This window comes from Capricornis sumatraensis, chromosome 2 (assembly GCF_032405125.1).
Source record: "Capricornis sumatraensis isolate serow.1 chromosome 2, serow.2, whole genome shotgun sequence".
Lineage (NCBI taxonomy): Eukaryota > Metazoa > Chordata > Mammalia > Artiodactyla > Bovidae > Capricornis > Capricornis sumatraensis.
The window spans coordinates 203,277,934-203,303,225 of record NC_091070.1 but is presented as its reverse complement, the minus strand read 5'-3'; the positions used below and the strand labels follow the sequence as shown (position 1 = coordinate 203,303,225).

The window sequence follows — 25,292 nt, the reverse complement described above, 5'->3', positions numbered from 1 at the left end:
TCTGTTGCAGTTTCAGTGGGCAGGTTTGCCGGTTGCTGCCTCATTCAAATATTGGAATGCCAGAAACAGCATAAATTAATTAGGTTCTAGCGCTCATGCTATTGGAGAGCAGCTTAGATTTCATGAAAAAACGTTGGATTCAGAGTGAAACCTCGTTCTAGTATTGGCGCTGCCCTGTAGCTATCTGTGCAACTTTGGGCAAATCTTGACTTCCCGGATCCCGTTTCCTTCTTTGTAAAATATCTATCTTCTGGTCTATTGTGAGGATCACACGTTTTAAATCGGAAAATGCAAATGAAGCATCCATTAAGTACGAAGGACCATGCAAGGAACTTTTGTATACATTGTGTGGTTCAGACTTGTGCAAGGAAGGTGACAATACCCATTTTCATTTACAGACAAACTAAAAATCGAGGGAAGTGAAGTACCTTACCCAAGTGCTACTCTCAGCTGGGGAGTGGCAGAGTTTTGGAATTAGAAGTCTAAAATGTCAGATTTGGAAAGAAAACATCACTAGGAGAGTTGCCCAGTGTTACAGGAGAACATGTGAGTGGATGGGAAGGGTGAGAGGTATATAATCATGTATTGAATCCTTACCTATCGAATGCTTACTGTGTCCCAGAGACCATCTTAGCACTTTACCAATGTCAAAGATTACTCTCAACCCTATGAAGTAGACACTTATCCCCATTTTTCAGTTGAGGAAACTGAGGCACAGAGATTTTAAGAGTAACAAAGTTGCACAGCTAGTAAGTGGCAGAGCCAGGACTCCAAAACAGGTGGTCCCTTGTAGATCTTGTGTTCTTAGCCATAATGTTTACAGTGCAAAAAGAAAGTAGCCACAGGATGGTAAATCTCCAGTGCTAGGATTTGATGTAATGAGATCCAAGATTAAATACAACTGTAGGAAACTACCCTATTAAAAAGGATCAAATGTGCTCACAGGGCTGGTGGAGTAGCCTAGGCATCAGAAATACCATTACTGAGGAATACTCAAGGAATTTGGAGCATGTTTTGTGGATTAAAATGAGAAGACATGGAGGGATGTTGTGAAATAAAACAAACCTTTCATGCAGATAGTCTAAAACAGCATTATCCAATAGAAACCCAATGCAGGCCATATATGCCAGTTTTCTAGTAGCCGCTTAAAGAGGTTAAAAAAAATAGGTAAAATTAATTTATAATAATATATTTTCTTTAACCCCATATTTCCAAAATAGTGCCATTTCAACATGTAATGAATATTAAAAATTATGAGATATTTAACGTTCTTCTTTTGTACCAAGTCTTTAAAATCCAGAGTGTATTTTACACTTAAGCATATGTCACTTTGGGCTAGCAATATCTCAAGTGTTCAGTAGCCACAGATAGTAATGGCTACCATACTGAGCAATGCAAATCTAAAATAACTTGAATCAACACACGTTCCTGGCAGTCTCACTCAGCCACAAGTTCATTTGTTAAATTCTTGATTTGCATTTCTGCAAATCTTACCCCAGAAGGTAAAGGGAGTGAAGAGTTCTGCCCCTTGGCAGAAAAGTGACTGACTGTTAGAGGTTATTATAATCCCAAGAGAGAAAGTTTGGGCCTAGTCAGATTTAAGAAGTCATCATTCCTCAGATACTTAAATGATGTGTGCTGTTATGGACTTGGAATTGTGCTAAGTATCAGGGTGGATAGGGAGCAGTGTAAGACACTCCCTATTTTAATGGGGTGAACAAACATTGGATTATAATAAGTGCCTCAGAGGAAAAGTGCAGAGCGAGTGAGTGTTTAACAAGGGTTCTTAACCTAATTGTTAAGTGAAGTGGGTGGATCCTAAAGCCTTCTCAGAGGAATGACATTTAAGCATGGAGGAGTGGAGGGTGGCAGTGAGGAGAGGCGGAATACATTGCAGGCAAAGGAAAATTGACAATCTGAGGGGAAGGAGGAGGAGAAGGCAATGGCAACCCACTCCAGTACTCTTGCCTGGAGAATCCCATGGACGGAGGAGCCTGGTAGGCTGCGGTCCATGGGATTGCAAAGAGTCAGACACGACTGAGCGACTTCAATTTGACTTTTCACTTTCATGCATCATTGGAGAAGGAAATGGCAACCCTCCAGTGTTCTTGCCTGGAGAATCCCAGGGACGGAGGAGCCTGGTGGGCTGCCGTCTATGGGGTCGCATAGAGTCGGACACGACTAAAGCGACTTAGCAGCAGCAGCAGAGGAGGAGGTGTGAGCCTTCAGAGAACTTAGAGGAAGCAGCTGCTCATGTGGGCTCGGTGACACTGAGAATAGCTAACACAAGTGTTTCCTGAGTCATCATCTACTACTTGGGAAATCCCTGTGAAATCAGCACAGTTATTATCCCTCTTTCACAGGTGAGGAAACTCAGGCACAGAGAGTTTAAGTAACTTCACCAAGGCCTTATTCTAATAAGCAGTGGAACCAGTGTGTGATCTCAGACTCAGGGGGAGGTGGGTGAGAGAGAAGACTGGTGAAGAAGATTCAGGTTGAAGCCATGCTTGAGGTTCAGGACTTTGGCATATGTACAGTGGTTCAAGGGCAGGTGAAAACTCTTGTGGAACGCTGCTAACAGAAAACAGCACAGGGTTGGAAAAGGCTTCAGGAATAATTTGTACCTTAACCACCAAGGGACAGGGGCAACAAACAAAAAAACAAATCAATGAGATGGACATTGCTCCCTTCATCCTGGCGTGCATAGCGTGCAGCACATGCCTCATGTCTTATTCAGCTTGCTATGGATGGTATGTAGGCCTCAGTGAATGTTCCAGAGAATGATAGGCTTTCTCTATCATTGTCTGATTCTCTGGGTTAATTGCCACAACATCCTTCTGAAGTAAACATTCTTATTGACATGTTACAGATGAAACTGAGGCCTGGAAAAACTGACTTGTCCAAGCTTGTTAAGTAGTAGAACATATTTGAATCCAGGTCTCTGCCTTCAAAACCCTGCTTTCTCTTTGCCAGACAACTCCAATGTACTTCAAACTCGGGAGGATTCAGTATCAGGGATTAAATCTCCACGTAAGTGTCAGTGCTGTGAGAACACAGCTAACTCAGGAATTCTCAACCAGTGCAGTGGAAGAGTGACTTGGGGGAGCTCATGAAGTGTAGACTCCTGAGCCCTCTCAACTCTTAATTCATTTGGTCTCAGGTGGTGCCCAGGTTTCTGCAGTTTAACAAGCACCTCAGGTGGTTCTGATGCCAGTGGGTCCTTGGATCACACTTGGAAAAATACCACTCTAGCTGCCTGAATTAATTCTTGAGTCTTTTGGTTTCAATAAATTGCATCTTGAAAGTGAAGAAAACTTAGAGCTAATGTTTGTGAAACTGTAGTTGTTGACTTTGAAGGATGCATACAAGGGGGATGTTGCGAGAAGGCTCAAGTTAGGAAATGTTCCTGGTTTCAAGAGTGTGGATTCTGTAAGAACTGATTGATGAGCTAGACTTCAGTTTGGCCTTGAAGAGTTAGTCTGTCATTCAAAATAACCTTTGAGACAAGGTGGAGAAACAGAAGCTACACAGTAGTGGAATTAAGCAGCCTACTAATAAATAGTCTGAAGAAAGTCTTCTAATGGGACAGTGCTTGTCTGTACCCTCCATCTGCTGAATCCCCCTTTCCCTCCTCCCTTAGTCAACTCTGCTCAATCTCCAGAGCCACTTTCTCTTAAGACCCACCTCTGAGTCAGGTTACTTTGTTACATGCTCTCATAAAACCACATTCTTATCCTTAGGCACACCTAGTTTGTATTAATATAATAATTAGAGTGATTATCTGATTGGTTGGTTTGTTTGTTTTTATTGTAGGGTAAATTCTATGAGAGCAGAGTATGCCAATTTTTGCTTTCCATCGTATCCTTAGAACCTAGCCCCGTGTTGGCACATAGCAGACTGTCCGTAAATTTGTTGAGTGACAAATGGATGCATACTCACCTTACCTTTGTCCTCTTTGGACTTGGATAAGAACTTGATGGCATCGTGATTGAATCAGCAGGGAAATTCAGCTGTAAAGAGATTTACTAGAAGACAAAACAGCAGCCTAAGCTTCACAATAGAATAATAGGCTGGGTTTATCCAATGTAGTAGGACGAATTGAATAATTGTGTGTGTCCTAAAAAAGCCAGCTGCATTAGGACAGAATGGGGGATGTGTCTAAGCAGCAGAAGCAAGAAAGTCATAGAGATTTCTCGGGTCAACAGCATGGTAAAGCTTTCCCCAAAGTAAACAGAATGATACTCTGAATCTGTGCCCTCACCTGGGTCTTATACTTCATTTTGGCATCCACATTTTAAGTTGAAAAGTAGACCAGCCAGAGTTCGTTCATGGGCTTGTAATCTAAGATATAAAATAGGGAACTCGAACCATGCTGTTAGAGATACACTTAAGGAACCTGGAGATGTTTGTTGTGGAGCAGCAAAGACTCAGAACCATCATCAGATATCTGATAGATTCTCCTTTGGCAGAGGGTCAGATTTTCCCTCTGTGGCCTCAGGAGGTAAAACCCAAAGTGAGTTACATATTTTCAAGAGAGCAGATTTCAAGAGCAGGTCAATGTAATATCAAGAAGACAGATTCTGGCTCGGTGTGAAGAAATTTCTAATTCTGCCAACCAAGTGAGGGTGAGCACAAAAAGCTGAAGTGAATGGCTGTGCAGGACTTCCTCCAGACTCAAAGCAGCAGCACCTTGTTACTATTGATACATGCATTTATGTGGCACTTTTAACTTTACAATGTGCTTTCACCCATCATTGGGATAGGTGATGATATTTTATAGAGGAGGAACCTAAAGATCAAGGCCAGAGTCTCAGCTGTCACACCACATTTTCTTTCTGTAATACTGTCATTCTATCTAAAACAAATCTGTTAAGAGTCTACACCAGAACCACCCCCCCCCATTCCAGAATTGTAGAGAAGAAGATAATATTACTCAAGAACATACTAGTAGGGGGAAAAAAACTTGGTTAAAAACAACTTTCATGGAGGCAAAGGAAAAATCCAAACTAGTTTTTCCACAAAGCAGATGAGGCAGGATAGGAGTTTTTCAGTATTAACTCTGGTGGGTGATATGAAGAAATTCAGGCCGCTTTGCGAATGCCTAACAAGATACTAAACAGTACAGGGAATCATGGAAAGAAAGGTTCGTTTATTAAGCCCCGAGTGGCCAAGATTTTAGTCCTAGAAGATGAAGTGACCAGGTGTCCCCAACTCTCCTTATGGTGCTGACATGTAGACCTGTGCTCTCCCTCCTTTAACCCTGGCCCAGTATGGGCCAAAAAACTCCTTTCCTGGCTATTTCCTTGCACAACTAAAACAAACTGGCATTTTTTAAAAAAAATATCTTTACTCACCACCAAAGAAGAACAGGAAAATAGAATGGAGACTAGTGTTATGATGACCTCACCTTGAGAAGAGTTGTTCTGCCTATGATTGGTTTTAAGTGTTGCATTTGCTTTGCTTAGAACATAGAGTGAACTCACTTATTCAGCAAAATTATATAGAGCATCCTATTGCCAGGCAGTGCGCCAGACTCCAGGGATAGAGTGATAAACAGAAAGGGCTGCTGAACTGGGATATCCTTCTTATTCTGATAATACTGAACCCACCCCAGCTTTTTTCAAGATAAGAACCGTGGCACAGTCAACATGTAGACAAGGGAGGTCACTAAAACCACACAGCCAATCCAGAGGGAGAAGTTGCCTAGTTGATAAAAGTAACTCATTCTGAGAAAGAGGGCATGTAATTGCCGCTATTTCCGTTCAAGCTAATTAGACCCCTTTTGTCTTTTTAAGAGTTTGGCAATAAGGGCATTCAATTTGATGGGACCTTCTGAGGAGAATGATGGTTAGAAATGATAGGAAATAACGATACCTGATTTCTCTAGCTACCAGGAATCATCCTGCAACCTACTAGTTTTTGGTGTTAACCTTAAGCATCCTTGACACCTTTTTTGTTGTTGTTGTTACTTTGGACTTCCCTGGTGGCTCAGATGGTAAGAGTCTGCCCACAATGTGGGAGACCTGAGTTCGATTCCTAGATTGGGAAGATCTCCTGGAGAAGGAAATGGCAACCCACTGCAATACTCTTGCCTAGAAAATCCCATGGATGGAGGAGCCTGGCGGGCTACAGTCCATGGGGTCGCAAAGAGTCAGAGACATTGAGCGACTTCACTTCTCTTCCCTACTTTGATTAATCATCAGTTCTTGGCCATCTTATTATAAAGGTTCTTTAAAGTGCAACTGAGCTCACTTGTCTTAAAGGTTAGTTCAACTGACTTTTCCCAAGACCGTCAGTGAAAGGCAGTGGTGGTTTTACATTCTAGTACAGCGCCTTGTCTCAGCAGGGAACAGGCTCAAACAGCTCACAGAATGGCTACTTTGAGTAGCTGGGCTGTAGGCCATTGTCATCTCCCCTGGTTGTTAGGGGAGCTTTCTAAAACCTGTGGTAGCAAGGGGGGGATTTTTTTAAATGCAGATACAATAATACTGCGCCGCTGAAAAAAGATTTAGGTAGCTTGACCTAATTATTGGATAAAATCCAGAATCCTAGCCAGGGCCTACCTCAGGCCCATGCAGGATAACAGTAGTATTTCCCAAAGTGTGATTTTAGACAGTATAGCGACAATAGAGTAATAATCGCATCACATTGATGTTTAAATTGTCTTTTTGGATTATGTCACAGCATCCTTTATAAACCTCCATCATGTTCCTTCTTGTAACCATTTTAAAACTTTTCTGCTCCTAAGTCCCCAGTTTAATCCATATGTTAAGCTCATCAGGCGTGGGCTTGACTTCTGACCCTGTGCCTACAAATTCTAGACCACTAGACTATTCAGGTATGACCTAAATCAAATCACTTATGATTATACAATGGAAGTGACAAATAGATTCAAGGATTAGATCTGATAGAGTACCTGAAGGACTATAGATGTAAATTCGTGACATTGTACAGGAGGCAATGATCAAGACCATCCCCAAGAAAAAAATGCAAAAAGGCAAAATGGTTGTCTGAAGAGGCCTTACAAATAGCTGAGAAGAGAAGAGAAGCTAAAGGCAAAGAACAGGAAAGACACACCCAATACCCATTTGAATGCAGAGTTCCAAAGAATAGCAAGGAGAGATAAGAAAGCCTTGCTCAGTGATCAGTGCAAAGAAGTAGAGGAAAACAATAGAGTGGGAAAGACTAGAGATCTCTTCAAGAAAATTAGATACCAAGGGAACATTTCATGCAAAGATGAGCACAGTAAAGGACAGAAATTGTATGGACCTAACAGAACCAGAAGATATTAAGAGAGGTGGCAAGAATACACAGAAGAACTGTACAAAAAATATCTTCATGACCCAGATAACCATGATGGTGTAATCACTTACCTAGAGCCAGTCATTATGGAATGTGAAATCAAGTGGGCCTTAGGAAGCATCACTATGAGCAAAGTTAGTGGAGGTGATGGAATTCCAGCTGAGCTATTTCAAATCCTAGAAGATAATGCTGTGAAAGTGCTACACTCAATATGCCAGCAAATTTGGAAAACTCAGCAGTGGCCACAGGACTGGAAAAGATCAGTTTTCATTCCAATTCCAAAGAAAGGCAATGCCAAAGAATGTTCAAACTACTGCACAATTGCGCTCATCTCACACACTAGCAAAGTAATGCTCAAAATTCTCCAAGCCAGGCTTCAACAGTACGTGAACCATGAAATTCCAGATGTTCAGGCTGGGTTTAGGAAAGGGAGAGGAACCAGAGATCAAATTGCCAACATCCATTGGATCATTGAAAAAGCAAGAGAGTTCTAGAAAAACATCTGCTTTATTGACTGTGCCAAAGCCTTTGACTGTGTGGATCACAACAAACTGGAAAATTCTTAAAGAGATGGGAATAGCAGACCACCTGACCTGCCCCATGAGAAATCTCTATGCAGGTCAAGAAGCAACAGTTAGAACTGGACATAGAACAGCAGACTGGTTCCAAATAGGGAAAGGAGTATGTCAAGGCTGTATGTTGTCACCCTGCTTATTTAACTTATATGCAGAGTACATCATGCAAAATGCTGGGCTGGGTAAAGCACAAGCTGGAATCAAGATTGCTGAGAGAAATATCAATAACCTCAGATACGCAGATGACACCACCCTTATGGCAGAAAGCAAAGAAGATCTAAAGAGCCTCTTAATGAAAGTGAAAAAGCTAGCTTGAAGCTCAACATTCAAAAAACTAAGATCATGGCATCCAGTCCCATCACTTTATGGCAAATAGATGGGGAAACAATGGAAACAGTGAGAGAGTACTTTTTGGGGATTCCAAAATCACTGCAGATGGTGACCACAGCCATGAAATTAAAAGATGCTTGCTCCTTGGAAGAAAAGCTATGACCAACCTAGACAGCATATTAAAAAGCAGAGACATTACTTTGCTGACAAAGGTCTGTCTAGTCAAAGCTAGGGTTTTTCCAGTAGTCATGTATGGATGTGAGAGTTGGACTATAAAGAAAGCTGAGCACCAAAGAATTGATGCTTTTGAACTGTGGTGTTGAAGAAGACTGTTGAGAGTCCCTTGGACTGCAAGGAGATCAAACCAGTTAACCGTAAAGAAAATTCTGAATATTCATTGGAAGACTGATGCTGAAACTCCAATACTTTGGCCACCTGATGCGAAGAACTGACTCATTGGAAGAGACCCTGATGCTTGGAAAGATTGAAAGCAAGAAGAGAAGGGGACGACAGAGGATGAGATGGTTGGATGGCGTCACTGACTTGATGGACATGAGTTTGAGCAAGCTCCAGGAGTTGGTGATGGACAGGGAAGCCTGGCATGCTGCAGCCCATGGGGTCACAAAGAGGTGGACATGACTGAGCGACTGAACTGAACTACAAATTCTGCTAAGCTGCCTAACTTTTTTGGATCTCCACTTACTTCTGTTAAATGTTTTGTGTGAAGACTGAATGTGGTTACCTAGGTAAAGGGCCTAGTGTTGAGCCTGGTCATAACTTGTAATAGTTGACTTCTGTTGTGTTCTAACTAAGTGCCACGCACTGTGCTGAGGACTTCATATGTGTAGTTTGCTGTCATCCTCAGAACAACGCAATTCAATTGGTATTAGGATTGGTGCTGGTAAATCTGATACCAGTACTATCTTTATTTTACAAATGAGGACACTGAAACTTACATAGGTTAAGTAGCTTTCCCACAATCTCACTGCTAATAGGAGGCTGAATTGGGATTCAAACCCAGTCTGAATCTGAAGTTCTTATACTTAACCTCTACAGTGTTCTATTAAATGTATTTTAGGTTCTCAATAAATATGTGTTTCTTCCCTCTTCTTCCTTCTACTCTCATCCCTGCCATTTTCCAATGTCTCTTTCTGTATCTCTTTCCCTAAACTTTAAACTTTTTATTTTGTACTGGGATTTAGCCGATTAAAAATGTTGTGGTAGTTTCAGGTGAACAGTGAAAGTACTCAGCCATATACATATACTTGTATCCATTGTTTCTGTATCTCTTTATTCTTGCCTTCTGTCTTGGAAAGGTCTTTCTTCATCATTAGTCGTTGCATCTCTACTCTCCAAACTCTTCTCCAGCATCAGATATCCATCATTATTGCTTTTCCAGGACTTTTTCCATCTCTTCTCCATGGGTATTTCCCCATTACTGGAAAAAAAAAATCTCCATTTCAACATCCCACTTCTCAACCGGATATCACTGACTTTTGCTCACTTCCTCGTAGCCTGGCATTTCCCCCCTCACTAGGAACATGGGAAGAGAAATTTGCAGTTTGTCTAAGTAGGAGGAGAGTTATCTTTTCATCTGAGACAAGAGTAAGGGAGTAAAGGATGTTACTGATAAGGGTTAATCTTGAGGACACATTGAAGAGTTCAGGCCAGCTGACCCTTATTTCTCTGCAAAACAATCGGCAGGTTTATCTGGTGGGACCACGGGAGCTGACAGATTGGAGAACCTGAGGGGACTAAGGAAAGGTTGCTGACCAGGGAAAGGTAAAATGATTGGTAACGTTCACTAGACGTGGCACCACCGACAAGGGGGAAAGTTTCTTTCCGTCAGAGTATACAGCTGGTGCAGTGTATGTGTGGATAAGGAAGAACGTTAAATTCATCCTGAGTCAAGAGTTGCTGCTGCTAAGTCGCTTCAGTCGTGTCCGACTCTGTGCGACCCCATAGACGGCAGCCCACCAGGCTTCCCCGTCCCTGGGATTCTCCAGGCAAGAACACTGGAGTGGGTTGCCATTTCCTTCTCCAATGCATGAAAGTGAAAAGTGAAAGTGAAGTTGCTCAGTCGTGTCCGACTCTAGCGACCCCATGGACTGCAGCCCACCAGGCTCCTCCGTCCATGGGATTTTCCAGGCAATAGTACTGGAGTGGGCTGCCATTGCCTTCTCCGGAGTCAAGAGTTGGCCCAGGCTTTTGTTGCGACAGGTGAGGACACAGGCAAGGGAACAGATGGTCGTTAGGACACAGTTGAACCGACTGCCTGTGAGGCAACAGAAGGAAGGAACTGGAGCATTGACAGCTGGGAAGGGTGGGGAGGGAGACTGTGACCCACAGAAGCTGGGCTTTGAGGTCTTCAGTAGGCTTGCCATCCACCCAGTGAAGAGCTCTCACTACCTGCTGTTGTCAAGACTTACTAGGAGGAACTGCTGGGCTTTATTGAGTGTCTGTTCTGTTTTAAGCGATTTGCTAAGCAGAGGGACGCAAAACAGAGCAAGATGCAATCCCTGCCCTCAAAGAACTTAGAGTTTATAGGAGAAACTCACATATCCATTGAAATGTACAAAGGTCACTTGATCTGCATAGATGTCTTTAGAGGAGAAATGGGAACCAAGAGATGAGAATTGAATCCTTGGGAAGCCCATTGCACTGAAGTGGGGGTAACCATTTCACTTCTGCTGCCTTGCCTCTTGGTAATGGATTCCGAGCTTTTTGGACAAGTTACTTGCACTGTGATCTATATGTACTAGGAACTAGTGGATTTTTAAAAAATACTTACTTGGCTGCGCCAGGTCTTAGTTGTGGCCACATGAATCTTTAGTTGCAGCATGTGAACCCTTAGTTGAGGCACATGGGCCCCAGTTCCCTGCGTGCATGCTAAGTCACTTCATTTGTATCCGATTCTTTGTGACCCCATGGACTGTAGCCCACCAGGCTCCTCTGTCCATGGGATTCTCCCAGCAAGAATACTAGAGAGGGTTGCAATGTCCTCCTCCAGGGGATCTTCCTGACCCAGGGATCAAACCTGTGTCTCCTCCATTGCAGGCAGATTCTTCACCCACGGAGGCACCTGGCAAGCCCCTAGTTCCCTGACCAGGGATCAGACCCAGGCCGCCTGCATGGGGAGCACCAGGGAAGTCCCTGGGACTAGTGAATTTTTATAGATTTTAAAAATATCTCTTTATCCCTAGGTGGAAGAAGCCGGGCAGGTGTTCCTATTGATGAAAAAGGATTATCGAATCTCCCGAAATGTTCGCCTGGCTTGGTTCCTCAATCACCTGCACCAGACTGTGCAGGCCACACCCCAAGAGATGCTGGTGAGGCCCAGAGACATGCACAACATGAGGGCTGACCCCGAGGATCTGTTTGTTTGTTTTTTTTTTTTTTAAGAAGAGTGCTGGAAACAGGAGGGGAGACTAACTCTTGAGGGATCCAATTCGAGGAGGAGCAAGTGACTTTGGCCACAAGATTTCACAGGGGAAATATTGTCTAGTCATTTTTCCAGCTTGGAGAAGCACTTGGTTGGGTTGCGGGAGGTAGACCCAGTGGTGTGTCATTTTGGGTCTGGAAGTCAGGTCCTGGAGAGAAAGGGGTACTTCCCTGACACTTCCCTCTGCTCTCCATCATCAGCTTCAGTCTGAGCAGGAGCTGGAAGTCCTCAGTGTCCTGCCTCCTGGGTGGCAGCCAGATGAGCCGGTGGTCCCCAGGCCCTTCCTCCTTGTACCATCCACCCGGGTCACCTTCCTGGCCTGGCAGTATCGGTTTGCCATTGAGCTGGACCTCAGCCCATCCACTGGCATTGTGGTAAGGGGTTGGTTGAGGGGAGGCAGCGGGAAGAAAGGATTGGGTAGGAAGTGAGGGGTAAGAAGAGGCAGCCTGAGATAAGTGAAAAAATGACCCCGCAGTGGTACCACTGTGGAAAGGAGACAGGTGTGTGAAGGGATGGTGGGTGTTTGCAGACAGAGCCCGGCCCATCTGTGCACTGTGTTGGGGGGTATGATCAACCTTAAGAATCTCAACCCCGGAAGCTGCTTGTATCTGCCCTCTGCTCGGGGCTGTGTTTGGTTACCCTTGAGAGACCTTTCTTTGCACTGCCCTCAGGATGATTCCACAGGGGAGATCTTGTTTGATGAAGTTTTCCACGCCCTCTCCCGCTGCCTAGGCGGGCTGCTCCGGCCCTTCCGAGTGCCTGGATCTTGTATCGACTTCCAGCCTGAGGTCTACGTCACTATCCAGGCCTACTCCTCCATCATTGGCCTGCAGTCCCATCAGGTATTGCATCCTTTCTCCATGTCTGTATCCTCAGACCTAATTTTGGGTAGTCCACTGACCAAGTCCTTATCCCGTCTCTACTCTCCATGCCCAAAGTCCCCAGCCCTCCTCAAACCTATTCCTAGTCATCTCTGCAAGTCTCTCTCCTCTTTAAAAGTGTTGCTCTGGCCTTAAAGGGCCTTCCCTTATGCATCAGGTGAGTTGGCACTGACTGGACAAATGCCTCTCTCATTGCTCCTCTGAGTCTCTGGTTCTGCTCCCGGATGTCTCTTTTCTCTCCCCTGCCCCTTTTAGTTCCATCGGAAGGCTGGATACTGTCCTAACTCCTTGCACTACCTCTAGAAGATGGTCTTTTGGGACAGTTTTGTGGTTTTGAAATATAACAAAGACCCAAAAACACAATTTCTTCCAAGGAAAGAGAAGGGCCATTTTTCTTCTGAGCCCTGCGAGCTGTCGGGTGTTAATGCTGACCATACAGATAATTACAGGTTTATCCAACACCCAGACAGGCTATCAGAAGGCACTCCTTTTGGAGAATGGTCAAGTCTGTTACTAGAATATCTGTTTTGGGCTTAGATAAGTATTGACCCAGTTTCCCCTCATCTGCTTGTAACCACTCTTAACTCATTGGTAGGGGCTTACCCTGAAACTGTCCCTGATGGCTCCATTGTCAGCTTAGCTATCAAACTGGCTTTGAGAGAGGAGGATGCAAGAAACAGCATCTGAGAAGCTGAGATATGCATATGGCCTTTGGTACACGCCTGGGTCCCAGCCCTCTACCCAGGATTAAAGTGTTCTCCTAGTGCTGGTGTTAGGACTGTTGGTGGTAGACCACATCCCCAGGCAGAGATCAGGCTTTACAGGCACTCACGGTCAAGGTGAGAAAAGTTTAGATGTTAGGTAATCACTCAACACTTGGTTCACTTTGATAAACACTTAGTGAAGCCCAATCGATGCCAGGCCTGGGCTAGGTCCTGGATGAATCAGACCCTGTTCCTGTCCTACTGGGAGGGGTTGAGAGCTTAGTAGGGTAGACATATATTAAAAGAGATAATTTCAGTTGAAAGTGATAAGGGCACTGATAAGTTATGACTCAGGTGCTGTGGGAGCACCTAGCCAGCCTGGAGCAGCAGCAGGAGAGACTTTTGGACCAAGACATGTGAACTGAGTCTTGAAGGATGAATTGATGTTAATTATTTAAAACAGAGGAAATGGGCTTTCCAGGCAGAGGGGCCAGCAGAAGCAAAGACATAGAGCGGTGAAACTGTGCTGTCGGTCACAGGGGTTATAGGGAGCTACATGTTACTCAGCTGGACACAATGAAGATTGAGTGATGGGAGGGTTAGGAGGGTGGTAAAGGGGAGAGAGAGAAGCGGGGGCAGAATTATGAAACACCTTGGATGTCATGGCTAAGAGCTCGCACTTTATTCTACAGGGGAGTTTGAGGGTAAAGAGCATCTGTATCTGCAAATGCCTCATGTGCTTCCTTGCTGTACCCCTTACCAGCTGTGTGCTTTTGTGCAAGTTACTTAACCTCTCTGTGCATCTGGGTCTTTTCTCCAAAATGGGGATGTCACCAATACTGCATGGTGACTGAATTAATACATGTCAAGCATTTATTAATAAAACAGTGCCTGTCACACAGAAAATGTGCAAATGTTAGCTACTGAAATTATTAGTCACAGGTAGTAGAGAAATGTTGGAGGTTTGGAATGTCAGTGACAGGATCAGATGTGTCCATTAGGAAGATGACAGTTGTCTGTGGCCAGTGAGAATTGGGGGCAAATTCTGGACTAGGGAGAACAGGCAGAAGATTATTACAGCATGGCAGAGGAGGTGAGTTCTGAACAAGGTCAGCCACTGTGGAGAAGACGAGGACTGAGAACTTAGGGAAGCCTCCAGGGCCACTTGTCACTAAGTCAGCTAAGACGTGAGGCAACTTCCTCAAGATGCATCCTGCTGTTTTTCAAAACAAAAAGTTGTCACATTTATACTATATGCCCTTTGAAGGAGATTTGTAAAATATATAAAATATATATTTTTTTAAACCTACAGAACTTGATCATAATATACCTCCCAGAAATAGCTATTTTTGACATGTTGTGGAATGTCTGTCTTCTCTTTGAGTATGCATTTCTTTCCCTCATCACCACTACTCAGTCCAGAGACAGAAGAAACGTCAAGCTTATTCCAAACACCCAATTCTACCTCCTGCTCTTTTAACATATGATATGGGCATTTTTTCCACATCACTAAATATTTTTTGAAAACACAGTTTTAAATGACTGCTTCTCTTAGTATTTTATCGTATTTTTCGTCATTATATATTTAGCCAAACCGTTGTTGGGCCCTTAGGTTGACTCAGTTTTCACTCTTCTGAACAATACAGCTCTGAACGTTTTGCTCCTCTTTTCACAGCCCCACTTCCCAGTCTTCCCCTCCTCTCAGTCAGGCCTTTAGTTGTCCAGAGTCCTGCTCTGCCCTCTTCTGGCTGTCCCCACGCACTGGCCCCGTTCTGAATGGAGAGTGAAGAAGTAGCTGTTGGGTGGGGGGGCAGGGGATGGGGAGAAGTGGGCAGATTGTCGGAGTCTGACGAGGACAGGGAGAGAGGAGAGGTCCCAAGGCCGCCACCGGGGCCGCCAGGTCTGTATAAAACTTTTAGGATGGGAGGACTTAGTCATGTTGAATGTAGAAGGAAGGAAACCCCATGGAGAGGGAACCAAGATGTTAGACAGACAAAAGATCCACGGTTAGGTGGAGATATTAGCTTTGGGGAGAGAAAAGAGGAAGAGGAATCTTCTTCTTTGGACCCTGGAAGGAAGAACAAGAACACAGGTAGATGCAAAGGACTGGCCGATGCTGAGGGCGTTTCCGGTGGGTCAGAGAGTAGTGCGCCCTGAAGGTTAGGGTGAGTGGGGAGTTCCTGTTGACCGTTTCCTTTCTCTGTGAAAATGGTGGCTGGGAGTTATCTGCTAAGGGTAAAGAGAAGGAAGGAACACTCGTTGGGGGAATAAGATTCTCAGCTAAAGAAAAAGAAAAGATACAGAGCAGCTTCTGTGTGCAGTGCTTGGAAATCAACAAGAATAAGAATGTGCATTTCCTGGCCAGATAGGGCAGCTTGTAGACAACGTCCTGGAGGCCAACATGGAGGAACCTGGGAGATATTAGTGGCGCCCCCACGCGGGAGCTTGGGGCAGCCCAGTGTGGCGAATAAAGAGGGAGGCCAGAGGGGTACTGCCCAGCGTCCCCCTGCCCTTCACATACCGCTCTTTCCCTTGTGCGTCTCAGGTGCTGGTCCAGGGCTGCCTTTTGGACCCTTCCCAGCGGGAGGTGTTCTTGCAGCAGGTGTATGCGCAGCTCTGTCTCTTTGAGGATAAGGTGGCCACCATGCTACAGCAGCAGTATGACCCCCAGAACCAGGTATGTGGGAGAGAAAGCAGGTAGAGGCCGTGGAGAAGGAGGAGCTGTTAAGGGACAGAGGGGACAGAGGAAGGGCAAGCCAAATGTCATAGAGGGAAGAGACAGCAGAAAGAAAGGGCAAAAAGCCAGGGGCAGAGGGCGCCAAGGGAAGAAGTGCTGGTGAGTGCGCACAGCAGGTTCCCTGTTGAAGAGGCTTACCAGACTCCCCAAGGCACACACTGTGGCGGGGAGAAAATGTGGAGGCTGTTTGCGTGTGTTTTTTCAGTCCTGAATCTTCTCCCCCCGTGGATCTGAGAAGCTGATCGTGGGTGACTTTGATTTCTACTGTTTTGTATAATCTGGGATAAAGCTGCTTGGGTTCACCACAGTGCACACCCTTATTCTTTTAGATATCTGAGAAGGAGCCAGGCAGATGGCAGGTCTGTGTGTCTGAAGACTTAATTTGATTGATGTATTAATGTGTATCATAATGGCAATGGAAGAATACGGAAAGGGGGCCTTACTGGCAAAAGGTGGGGAAGGCCTGCTCCAGGACAGTGTGGTGCTTCAGCTGGTGCTGGCGGCTTGCCCATCTGAGGATCCGCCTCCAAGCGCACAGCAGGGAAAGGAGCATAGTCAGGACTTGGCCATACAGTAGGGGAACTGGAGAGCTCATAGGATTAGGCCCGTCTGGCATGGGCAATGCTAGACTATCAATTCTGGCTTTGCTGTGGATGGGGTAGCAGCGACATCTGTCCCATTCAATCTTTTCTGTGACTTGGGCCAGACCGAGGACCAGTCCCCAGACTCAGGGGAGCCCTCAGGCCGGAAAGTGGGCGTTTCCATGGTGACAGCTGATCTTGGGCTGGTCAGTATGATTCGTCAGGGCATCCTGGCGCTGCAGCTGCTGCCCTCCAACTCCAGTGCAGGTCAGTAGGAGGAATGTTGGTGAGACTGGGGAAAGAGGGGTACAGGAAGGGTGGTGGTATTATCAGCAAAGATAGAAGTTCCAAAGGATTAGTGGGCTGCAGGGAAGCATGTCTGTTTCCTTGTTTGTGAAAGGTAAGTGTTCAGTAGTGTGTATCTCGAGTAGCCCCAGCTCTGACAACCAGCAGGGATCCTGGTGGGAAGGAGCAGAGCTCCAAGATCACCTCTTGGGAGGAGTTTGGGACCCAGCCCTCGAGAGGTTGGAGCAGGAGGGAAGGGAAGAAGGAAAGGTATTGGAGGATTATAAAACACAGTGGTTGGTGGACACAGATCCTGTCCCTTGGGCGCCTCCCTGTGACTCTGATCTGGAGGGACCCCAGGTCTGAGTCTGATGCTTCCTGCTCCAGGTATCATTGTGATCACGGATGGAGTGACCAGTGTCCCTGATGTTGCTGTCTGTGAGACGCTGCTGAACCAGCTTCGCAGTGGCACTGTGGCCTGTTCTTTTGTGCAGGTAAGGACTTTCTGGGAAGAAGGAGAGGAAACTATCATACCTTACCAGGTGGAATGTGGCGGGTTACTTTCTTGTAGGCAGTGGTTTCCCAGGTAGCATAGTTCTGGAGGGATGGTGGGGATGGGGATGGAGCATCATGTCTAGAACAGGATATTAAACTGGTGGGAGAGGATTCTCATCTTTGTTCTTTCCTTAGGATGTGAGAGACAGCATGTTGTAGTAAGAAGAATGCAAAATTTGCTGTCTGGCAGTCAGTTCCAGTCCCACCTCCCTCATTAGATTAGTTATTCCTGTTTCGGTTGCAAGGGTCAGAAAACCCAGCTCAAACTAGCTTAAGCAGAGGAGGGAGTATATTCAGGGACCTGCAGCCAGTTTGGATTGACAGGCTATAGGATAGAAGGCAGAGAGCTGTGGAAAGTGAGGCTAGAGGGTAGGCATAGGCCAGAGCATGGAAAGGTGCTTCTGCTGTGTTAGAGGAGTTCCAGCATAATTGTGTGGGTGATGCTGATGGAGGGAAGGAAAGTCACTTACTGGGTTTGTGTTTTATAAATGTCACTCATTGCTGGGGGAGGGACAAGAGTGGAGGCGGGGAGGCTGTTAATTGCAGTGGTCAGGTGAGAGGATCAGGACTTAAACTAGGGGAATTCAGGGTAAGAGAGAATGGGGGGTAGCATTAAGGAAATGAAGGGGCGGCATCAGCATGACTTAAGGATTCGCAGGACGTGAGGGGTGAACAAGAGAGAGGGGCTAAGGGCGTCTCCAAGTTTCTGACTTCACTGATGACTGGGAGCCAGCAGAGTCAACAGAGCCTCAGTTGGGGCGGAGTGCGGACAGGATGATGAGTCCAGGTGTGTGCATGTTGTTCCAGGCGCCTGGGTGTCAGCTTTGGAGTTAGGCGTGCCTGGCCGGAATCGACTCCACTTGCTGGCTGTGTGATGTGGACACACCACTTCACTTCTTAGGTGGATTCATTTGTAAACGGAGGTTGTAATAGCACCTTCCTCAGTGGGTGAGACAATGCATTTGAAGGGTTTAGCATAGTGCAGAATTACGCAGTAAATGACTGCCGTTCATAGCGGTTAGCAGCCGGACATGTAGACCAGATACTCAGGAGTCCACACTAACTGAGAGATAGTTAGGAATTGGGCAGCCTACACATGGCATTTGAGAATAGATAAGGGTCCCCAAAGAACTTGGGGGCTACTGAAGTTTAAAGATCTTTCAGAGAGGGGCCCAGCAAAGAATGAAGAGGAAATAATCAGACAGAAACCAGAAGGCTCTGGTGTCAAGAATTTCAGGGTTTGGGGGAGAAAAGGAGTACTTAACAGCATGAGAGGCAGTAGAGAGATCATGTACAATGAGGAATGAAAAGTGCCCTTTGGGTTTGGCAGTTAGGTTATAGAAATTTTTTTCGAGGCTACTATAGTCCAGAGGCGGTGAGAGAAATGATTGCAGTGCGTGGAAGAGTGGATAGAAGGGAAGGATGTAGAGACAAGTGTTGGCATGTGGAATCTGGTTGTTCAGATCAAGGGAGGAGCAAGTATGCTCGAGAGAGAGAACGGCAGCCTGAGGGGAGGATAGTGTGGAAAGAGAGGGGTGTTCTGACTTGTGTTTTAAGCTAGAGACTTCATGTTTCCAAAGGGCCATAGTGGAGCAGAGTTTGAAAATAAAGGAAAGGAAGCTGGATGGAGTGAAGTCCCTAAATTAAGAGGAGAGCGTTGGCTCAAAAAATAAATTGAGGGATTCCTGGAGCAGAAAAGTGTCCTTGCCTCTCTGAGACTAGGATAGAAGTGAAGACATGTACTGTGAGGGAGGGAGGCAGAGCTGAGAAGGAGGAATGGCGCCTGAAGGACCAGCTGGATGGGGTGCCACACACTTGGATGTAGTGCCACCCTACACAACTATGCAGTTTTCCTTCCATTTGGGATCCAACCCGTCCATCCTAAAGGAGACCAGTCCTGGGTGTCCATTGGAAGGACTGATGCTGAGGCTGAAACCCCAGTACTTGGGCCACCTCATGCGAGGAGCTGACTCATTGGAAAAGACTGATGCTGGGAGGGATTGGGGGCAGGAGGAGAAGGGGACGACAGAGATGGCTGGATGGCATCACCGACTCGATGCACATGAGTTTGAGTGAACTCAGGGAATTGGTGATGGACAGGAAGGCCTGGCATGCTGCGGTTCATGGGGTCGCAGAGTCGGACATGACTGAGCGACTGAACTGAACTGAAGATCTCATTTGGGATCTGGGTATAGAGCTTGTGATCATAGTTGGGGTTTCCAGGTGGAAGCAGAAAAAAGGTGAGGAGGGCCTGGGAGTTGAGAATGTTGCATAAGAAATTGCTTGAACATGCAGTCCAGGCTGGGTTGCGAAAAGAGGCCCAGGAGGACGTGGATAGATTTGAAAAGAGCAGTGGTTCAAGGCCTGGGAGTCTTAATGGGATCAAAGAGCAGCAGGAGGAGGAGGATGAAAGGAACTTAAAAATGGGACAGAGTTATGTGTAATCAGGGATGTGGCAATTGAGTTCACAAAGAGGAAGTAATTCCAGGTGAAGCCAGGGGCCAGTGTGTAGCTATGGGGCAGGTGAGTGGAATAAAGTTCTTGGAGATGAGGGTTAAGGAGCTGAGTGGCCAGGAAATTGAATGAACCATCTCTAGGTGTCCCCACCTCTGGTCTCTAAAGCCTGATGATCTGAGGTGGAGCTGATGTAATAATAATAATAGGAATAACTGGCACAGTAAATGTAATACAGTTGAATCATCCTGAGACCATCCCCCTCAACCCTGGTTCATGGGACAGTCGTCTTCCATGAAATTGGTCACTGGTGCCAAAAAGGTTGGGGACCACTAAATTCTAGAGTGTACCTCCAAAGGACCAGCTAGTAAACATTTCAAGCTTTGTGGGCCATGTGGTTGTCCGAGCTACTCAGCTGCGCTCTTGTAGCCTGAAAGCAGGCATGGACAGTAGGAAAGATGAATGGGTGTGCTGTGTTCCCATAAAAGTTTATTTACAAAAACAGAGGCTAGGCTAGGTTTGACTGCAGGTTGTATGTGGTTCGCCAGTCTCTGATCTGTAGGTTTAGTGCTCACACTACGGTCCACAGACCAGCAGCCTTGGCATTGCCAGGGAGCTTGTTAGAAACGCAAACTCTTAGGCTCCCACCCCAGGCCTCCGGGTTTTGTGTGCACCCTAAGGTTTGAGAAGCACCCTGTCAGATGCTGCAGTCTTGAGATGATAGGAATTTGGTGAGCTGTTGGCCAGAATCTCAGTGAGTGGGGTCAGGCTGGTATTTGACGTGGGGCGAGAGGGGTGTGGCCAGCTGCCATTGGCTTCAGACAGAAGGGCTCGGGGAAGGAAAGCTGCAGCTGTGCTGGGGTGTGAGCCGCCACGCAGCCCAGCCTCTTCTTGCACTCTCTTCTCCGTTGCCTCTCTCGGAGCTAGGTCTCTACTTGCTCCCTTTCTTCAGGTGGGAGGAGTTTACTCTTATGACTGCAGTTTTGGCCACGTACCCAACGTGGAATTGATGAAGTTCATCGCCATGGCAACATTCGGCTCCTACCTGTCCACTTGTCCTGAGCCCGAACCTGGCAACCTGGGTCTGACTGTCTACCACCGGGCATTTCTCCTCTACTCCTTTCTGCGCAGCGGGGAAGCCCTGAACCCTGAATATTACTGCGGTGAGGGGCAGACTAGGGCAGGTGTGGGAACCGGGGGACCCTAGTGTGGACCCAGAGATGATGCAGGGATCTGTCCAGGGCTCGGGTCCCTGGGCAGTGTAACTGGGCTGACTTCGCCCTGTTCTCCATCAGCTAACAGATAACACTGTCCCCCGCCCGCCCCCTCCCGCCCCCCCAATCCCCTAGGCTCTCAGCACCGCCTGTTTAACGAGCACTTGGTCTCCGCAAGCAGCAACCCTGCCTTGGCCCTGCGCCGGAAAAAGCACACTGAGAAGGAGGTTCCGGCTGACTTGGTCAGCACCGTGTCTGTGCGGCTTCGAGAGGGCTACAGCGTCCGAGAGGTCACACTGGCCAAAGGTAAGGTCCAGGCCCTGCCGTATCCCACACATCTAAACAGAGCAGGAGAGCCCCGTGTACCATGCACGGCAGACTCTGCCTGTCAGTTGAGCTGGGCTTACTTCTCTTAGCATTTAGCTTCCCAGTTCCATCTCCTTCTGTTCCAGGTGAGTCAGCTGAGAGTGGTGTAGTGTCCTGGACTTAGCTTTGTTTTCAGATTTTGCCTGCAAACTTCAGTTTGTATCAGTTGGTAGGCTCTGGGCCTGCACTCTGTGGAACCAGGCTTGGAACCTTTGGCTAGAGTTCCATGCTGTAGGTGGAGGTTGTGGACGAGACTCAGCCCCAGGCCCTCTTCCCCTCCTACTTCCCCTGAAGGCGGGTCCCAGCTGGAGGTGAAGCTGGTGCTGCTGTGGAAACACAACATGCGCATTGAGTACGTGGCTACTGCACCCTGGCCCCTGGGGCCTGAGGGCCCTCAAGGCACCCGGGTGGAAGTGACAATGGAAGGCGGTTATGACATCCTGCATGACGTGTCCTGTGCGCTGAGACAACCCATTCGCTCGCTGTATCGCACCCACGTTATCCGACGGTTCTGGAACACACTGCAGAGGTAAGCACGGTCACCGCTCAGTGACGGAGGCCCCACTTGCTGTGTGGAGGGGTGGATGTGTGAAAGCGGGGTCTGGAGAGAGTCACCCTGAGCACTCGGGGCTTGTGTCCAGACTCCCACGTGCCCCTGGGGCTCCCCTCCCCTGACTCTCCAGAGGCCGGGGAGGCTCAGGGTGGCCCTTGCTCTGCAGCATTAACCAGACGGACCAGATGCTCGCCCACCTGCAGTCCTTCTCCTCCGTCCCAGAGCACTTCACGCTGCCCGACAGCACCAAGAGCGGAGTGCCTCTCTTTTACATCCCACCCGGCTCCACCACCCCGGTGAGGGGCCCTGACGCACATGCTCCCTGTCCTGTGCTCACCCTCTGGAGCCCAGAAGCACGTTCATTTTCCTCACCTCTGAGGCCCCCAAACCAGGACCCTGAACTTGAGCCTTCAGAGCCCCCTCCTCCCCACCGCCACTGCCCCCCCAGGGGAGGAAAGAGTGTCTAGAGAAAGGTGGCCCCCAACAGATCATTGGAGTCAAAGGTCAAGACTCGCAGAATGTCTCGGTAGTGGTCTCCCAGCCAGCTGCAAGCCCTCTCGCCATCTCCACACGCATCCTCCAGCCTCCCCCACACTTCCAGCCAACCACTGACTGCTGTGCTTCTCAAGGACTGTGGCTCCATTTGTCCTTTGCTTTCTCCACACTTGGCCTCAGCCATCAGCCTAGCACTGAGGGGCTGGGGGCTTATTCTAGTGAATCATACCCTCATCCTAAGGTCCTGCCATCACTCAGAGGCTTTCCCCCAAAGTCAGTGATGGAAGTTTCATCCTGTGTCTGGATTCATCTTTAAGAGGCCACGCAGCCTGTCCTTGGGGTCGTTTGTCTTAATCTAGCCAGTGGTCCCCAACCTTTTTGGCACCAGGGACTGGTTTTGTGGAAGACAATTTTTCCACAGACTTGGGTTTGAGGGAGTCGTTTTGGAATGATTCAAGTACATTACATTTATTGTGCATTTTATTTATTACTATTATTTCAACATTTCCAGCTCAGACCATTAGGCATGAGATTCTAGAGGCTGGAGGCCCCTGACCTAGCCTTCATATTGGAGGCAGTTTCTGCCTCTGTCCCAGGCGGGGCTGAAGGTTCCTTTAGCCTTACTCCACTGCTGCCTCTGACCCCGCCCACCCCAGGCTCTGCTGCTCCGCGGAGGTCACTCATGAGCTCTTCCTGCCCCCAGGTGCTGTCGCTTCAGCACAGTGGCTCTGACTCCTCCCACGCCCAGTTTGCTGCCTACTGGAAGCCAGTGCTGTCCATGGACGCTAACTCGTGGCAGCGCTGGCTGCACATGCACCGCCTGGTGCTCATCCTGGAGCATGACACGTGGGTATCCCTGGTCAGGCCACAGCCTGGGTGGAGGAGCAGGGCGCGGGCGGGGCGCGAAGTGAAGGGGAAGGGAGGCAGTGGACGAGCCCATACCGACTTGGCCAAGGAAAGCGCCAACCGTCCTAGCCCTCCTGCTCTTGAGCCTCCAGAGCCTCAGACAGGGCCTGGAAGAGAGAAGTAGCAGCCTGTCCCTCTCCCCAACGCCTGGGGCCGGGACGGCTGACTGCACCGCACACCCTCTTCCCAGGCCAATCCCCAAGCACCTGCACACCCCGGGCAGCAACGGCCGCTACAGCACCGTCCAGTGTAGGATCTCGCACTCCTCGCTGACCTCCCTGCTCCGTGACTGGAGCAGCTTCGTGCTGGTCGAGGGCTATTCCTACGTGAAGCTGCTCTCCAGGTGGGCGCCGTGATGTCCCCTCCTCCCTCCAGCCTGTGTCTCTTCCTCTCACCCCAGACCCTCTCCCTCCTTCCTCCTAAACCCATCTTCTCCCAACCGAGGGCTGCTCACAGACCTTCCATTTCTCCCCAGTGCCCCAGACCAGCCCCCTTCCTCCTTCTACATGGTCCGCATCATCTCCAAGGCCCCGTGCATGGTGCTGCGCCTGGGTTTCCTCATCGGCACACCAGCACAGGCTCGGCACAAGGTGAGCGGGGCCCCAACTCACTCTCCGACCCACGAGCCCTGGAGTGTCGACAGGCTGCTTCTCCCCAGCACTCCCGGGGCCAGTCGAAGGAGGAGCCCCCCAGACCAATAAGCTGTGCGGCACCAGGCTCTCCCACCTCGTCCGTGGACCCCTTCTGCATGTCCATACCAGATGGGAGGGTGTGATCACAGTTTCCCCTCAGATTGTGTCGGACTTGCGGGAAGAAATCCTGCGCCTGCGTTTCCCCCACCGGGTTCAAAGCAAGGAGCCAACACCCAAGGTGAAACGAAAAGGGCTGGGGGGCACCGGTGGGGGCAGCTCTCCCTCCAAGTCCCCCCCAACGCTGGGGCCACAGCAGGCCCTGTCTGACCGGCCCTGCCTTGTGGTCCTGCATAAGCCGCTGGACAAGCTGCTCATCAGGTTGGTAGAGAGGGTGAGGACAGGCCAGGAACGTGAGCTGAGCATGAGCAGAGGTCAACTGGGAATTGCCCTTGTTGCCCAGGTATGAGAAGCTGCCTCTGGACTACCGGGCACCCTTCTTGCTGACCCTGGAGCCGCCAGGGCCACTGCCCTTGGTGTCGGGCCGCTCAGCCTCTTCTAGCCTGGCATCACTGTCCCGCTACCTGTACCACCAGCGCTGGCTCTGGAGCGTCCCGTCAGGACTGGCCCCTGCGCTGCCGCTCAGTGCCATCGCCCAGCTCCTTTCCATCCTCACTGAGTACGTCACTCAACCTACCGGGCCACGGCGGGCAGGGAGGGAGCAAGCGTCAACGCTGGGCTTGGATGCCGGCAGAAAGCCTAAGCCAGACACGGCCCCTCCATCTGCCCTCATCTCTGAGGCCCTCGCTCTGCAGCAGAGCCAGCGCAGAGCAGGCGCGCTGCTCCCCTACCCACCATCTTTCCCCACAATTTGGTGACTTTGGCCTCCGGTTCTCATTGGACCTGCTGCCCCTGAGGGACCAGTGGTTTGAACAGGGCCACCAGCAGACAGGTCTGCCTGGATGGCCACTGGAAAGTGGGCGTCTGAGTGGCATCGGAGGCCAGGGTCTGCATGCTGAATGTCTCTCCCCATCTCATCCCGTCCCACCGCTGCTTCTCCGGGGCCTCAGAGTCCGGCTCTCAGAAGGGTTCCACTTCGCCTGCAGTGGGGAAGGCATCATCACCATGGTCCTGGAGCTCCCGATTCAGGTATGTGCCATCCCTCACATCCCACCAAGGTCCATCGTCATCCCATGGCTACTCGCTTCTGAGCGGGTTCAAGGCTGATGGAAACACTGCCTCACTGGGACCCTGTGGCCTGAGGCCAATCCCAGGACAGTGTG

General features: G+C 48.4%; 1 protein-coding gene across 1 annotated transcript in view; it reads left to right on the top strand.

Annotated features, from left to right (window-relative positions):
* The window catches only part of SZT2 (SZT2 subunit of KICSTOR complex), a 54,403-nt gene that overhangs the window by 319 nt on the left and 28,792 nt on the right, over window positions 1–25,292 (top strand). Inside the window, exons 2-17 of the mRNA XM_068966337.1 lie at window positions 11,411–11,536; window positions 11,850–12,023; window positions 12,321–12,491; window positions 15,780–15,911; window positions 16,678–16,819; window positions 17,225–17,331; window positions 20,799–21,009; window positions 21,196–21,366; window positions 21,721–21,955; window positions 22,146–22,275; window positions 23,178–23,320; window positions 23,571–23,723; window positions 23,856–23,970; window positions 24,173–24,390; window positions 24,473–24,688; window positions 25,080–25,158. Coding sequence (XP_068822438.1) covers window positions 11,411–11,536; window positions 11,850–12,023; window positions 12,321–12,491; window positions 15,780–15,911; window positions 16,678–16,819; window positions 17,225–17,331; window positions 20,799–21,009; window positions 21,196–21,366; window positions 21,721–21,955; window positions 22,146–22,275; window positions 23,178–23,320; window positions 23,571–23,723; window positions 23,856–23,970; window positions 24,173–24,390; window positions 24,473–24,688; window positions 25,080–25,158 — 2,523 coding nt within the window. The remainder of the gene's footprint in view (window positions 1–11,410; window positions 11,537–11,849; window positions 12,024–12,320; window positions 12,492–15,779; window positions 15,912–16,677; window positions 16,820–17,224; window positions 17,332–20,798; window positions 21,010–21,195; window positions 21,367–21,720; window positions 21,956–22,145; window positions 22,276–23,177; window positions 23,321–23,570; window positions 23,724–23,855; window positions 23,971–24,172; window positions 24,391–24,472; window positions 24,689–25,079; window positions 25,159–25,292) is intronic.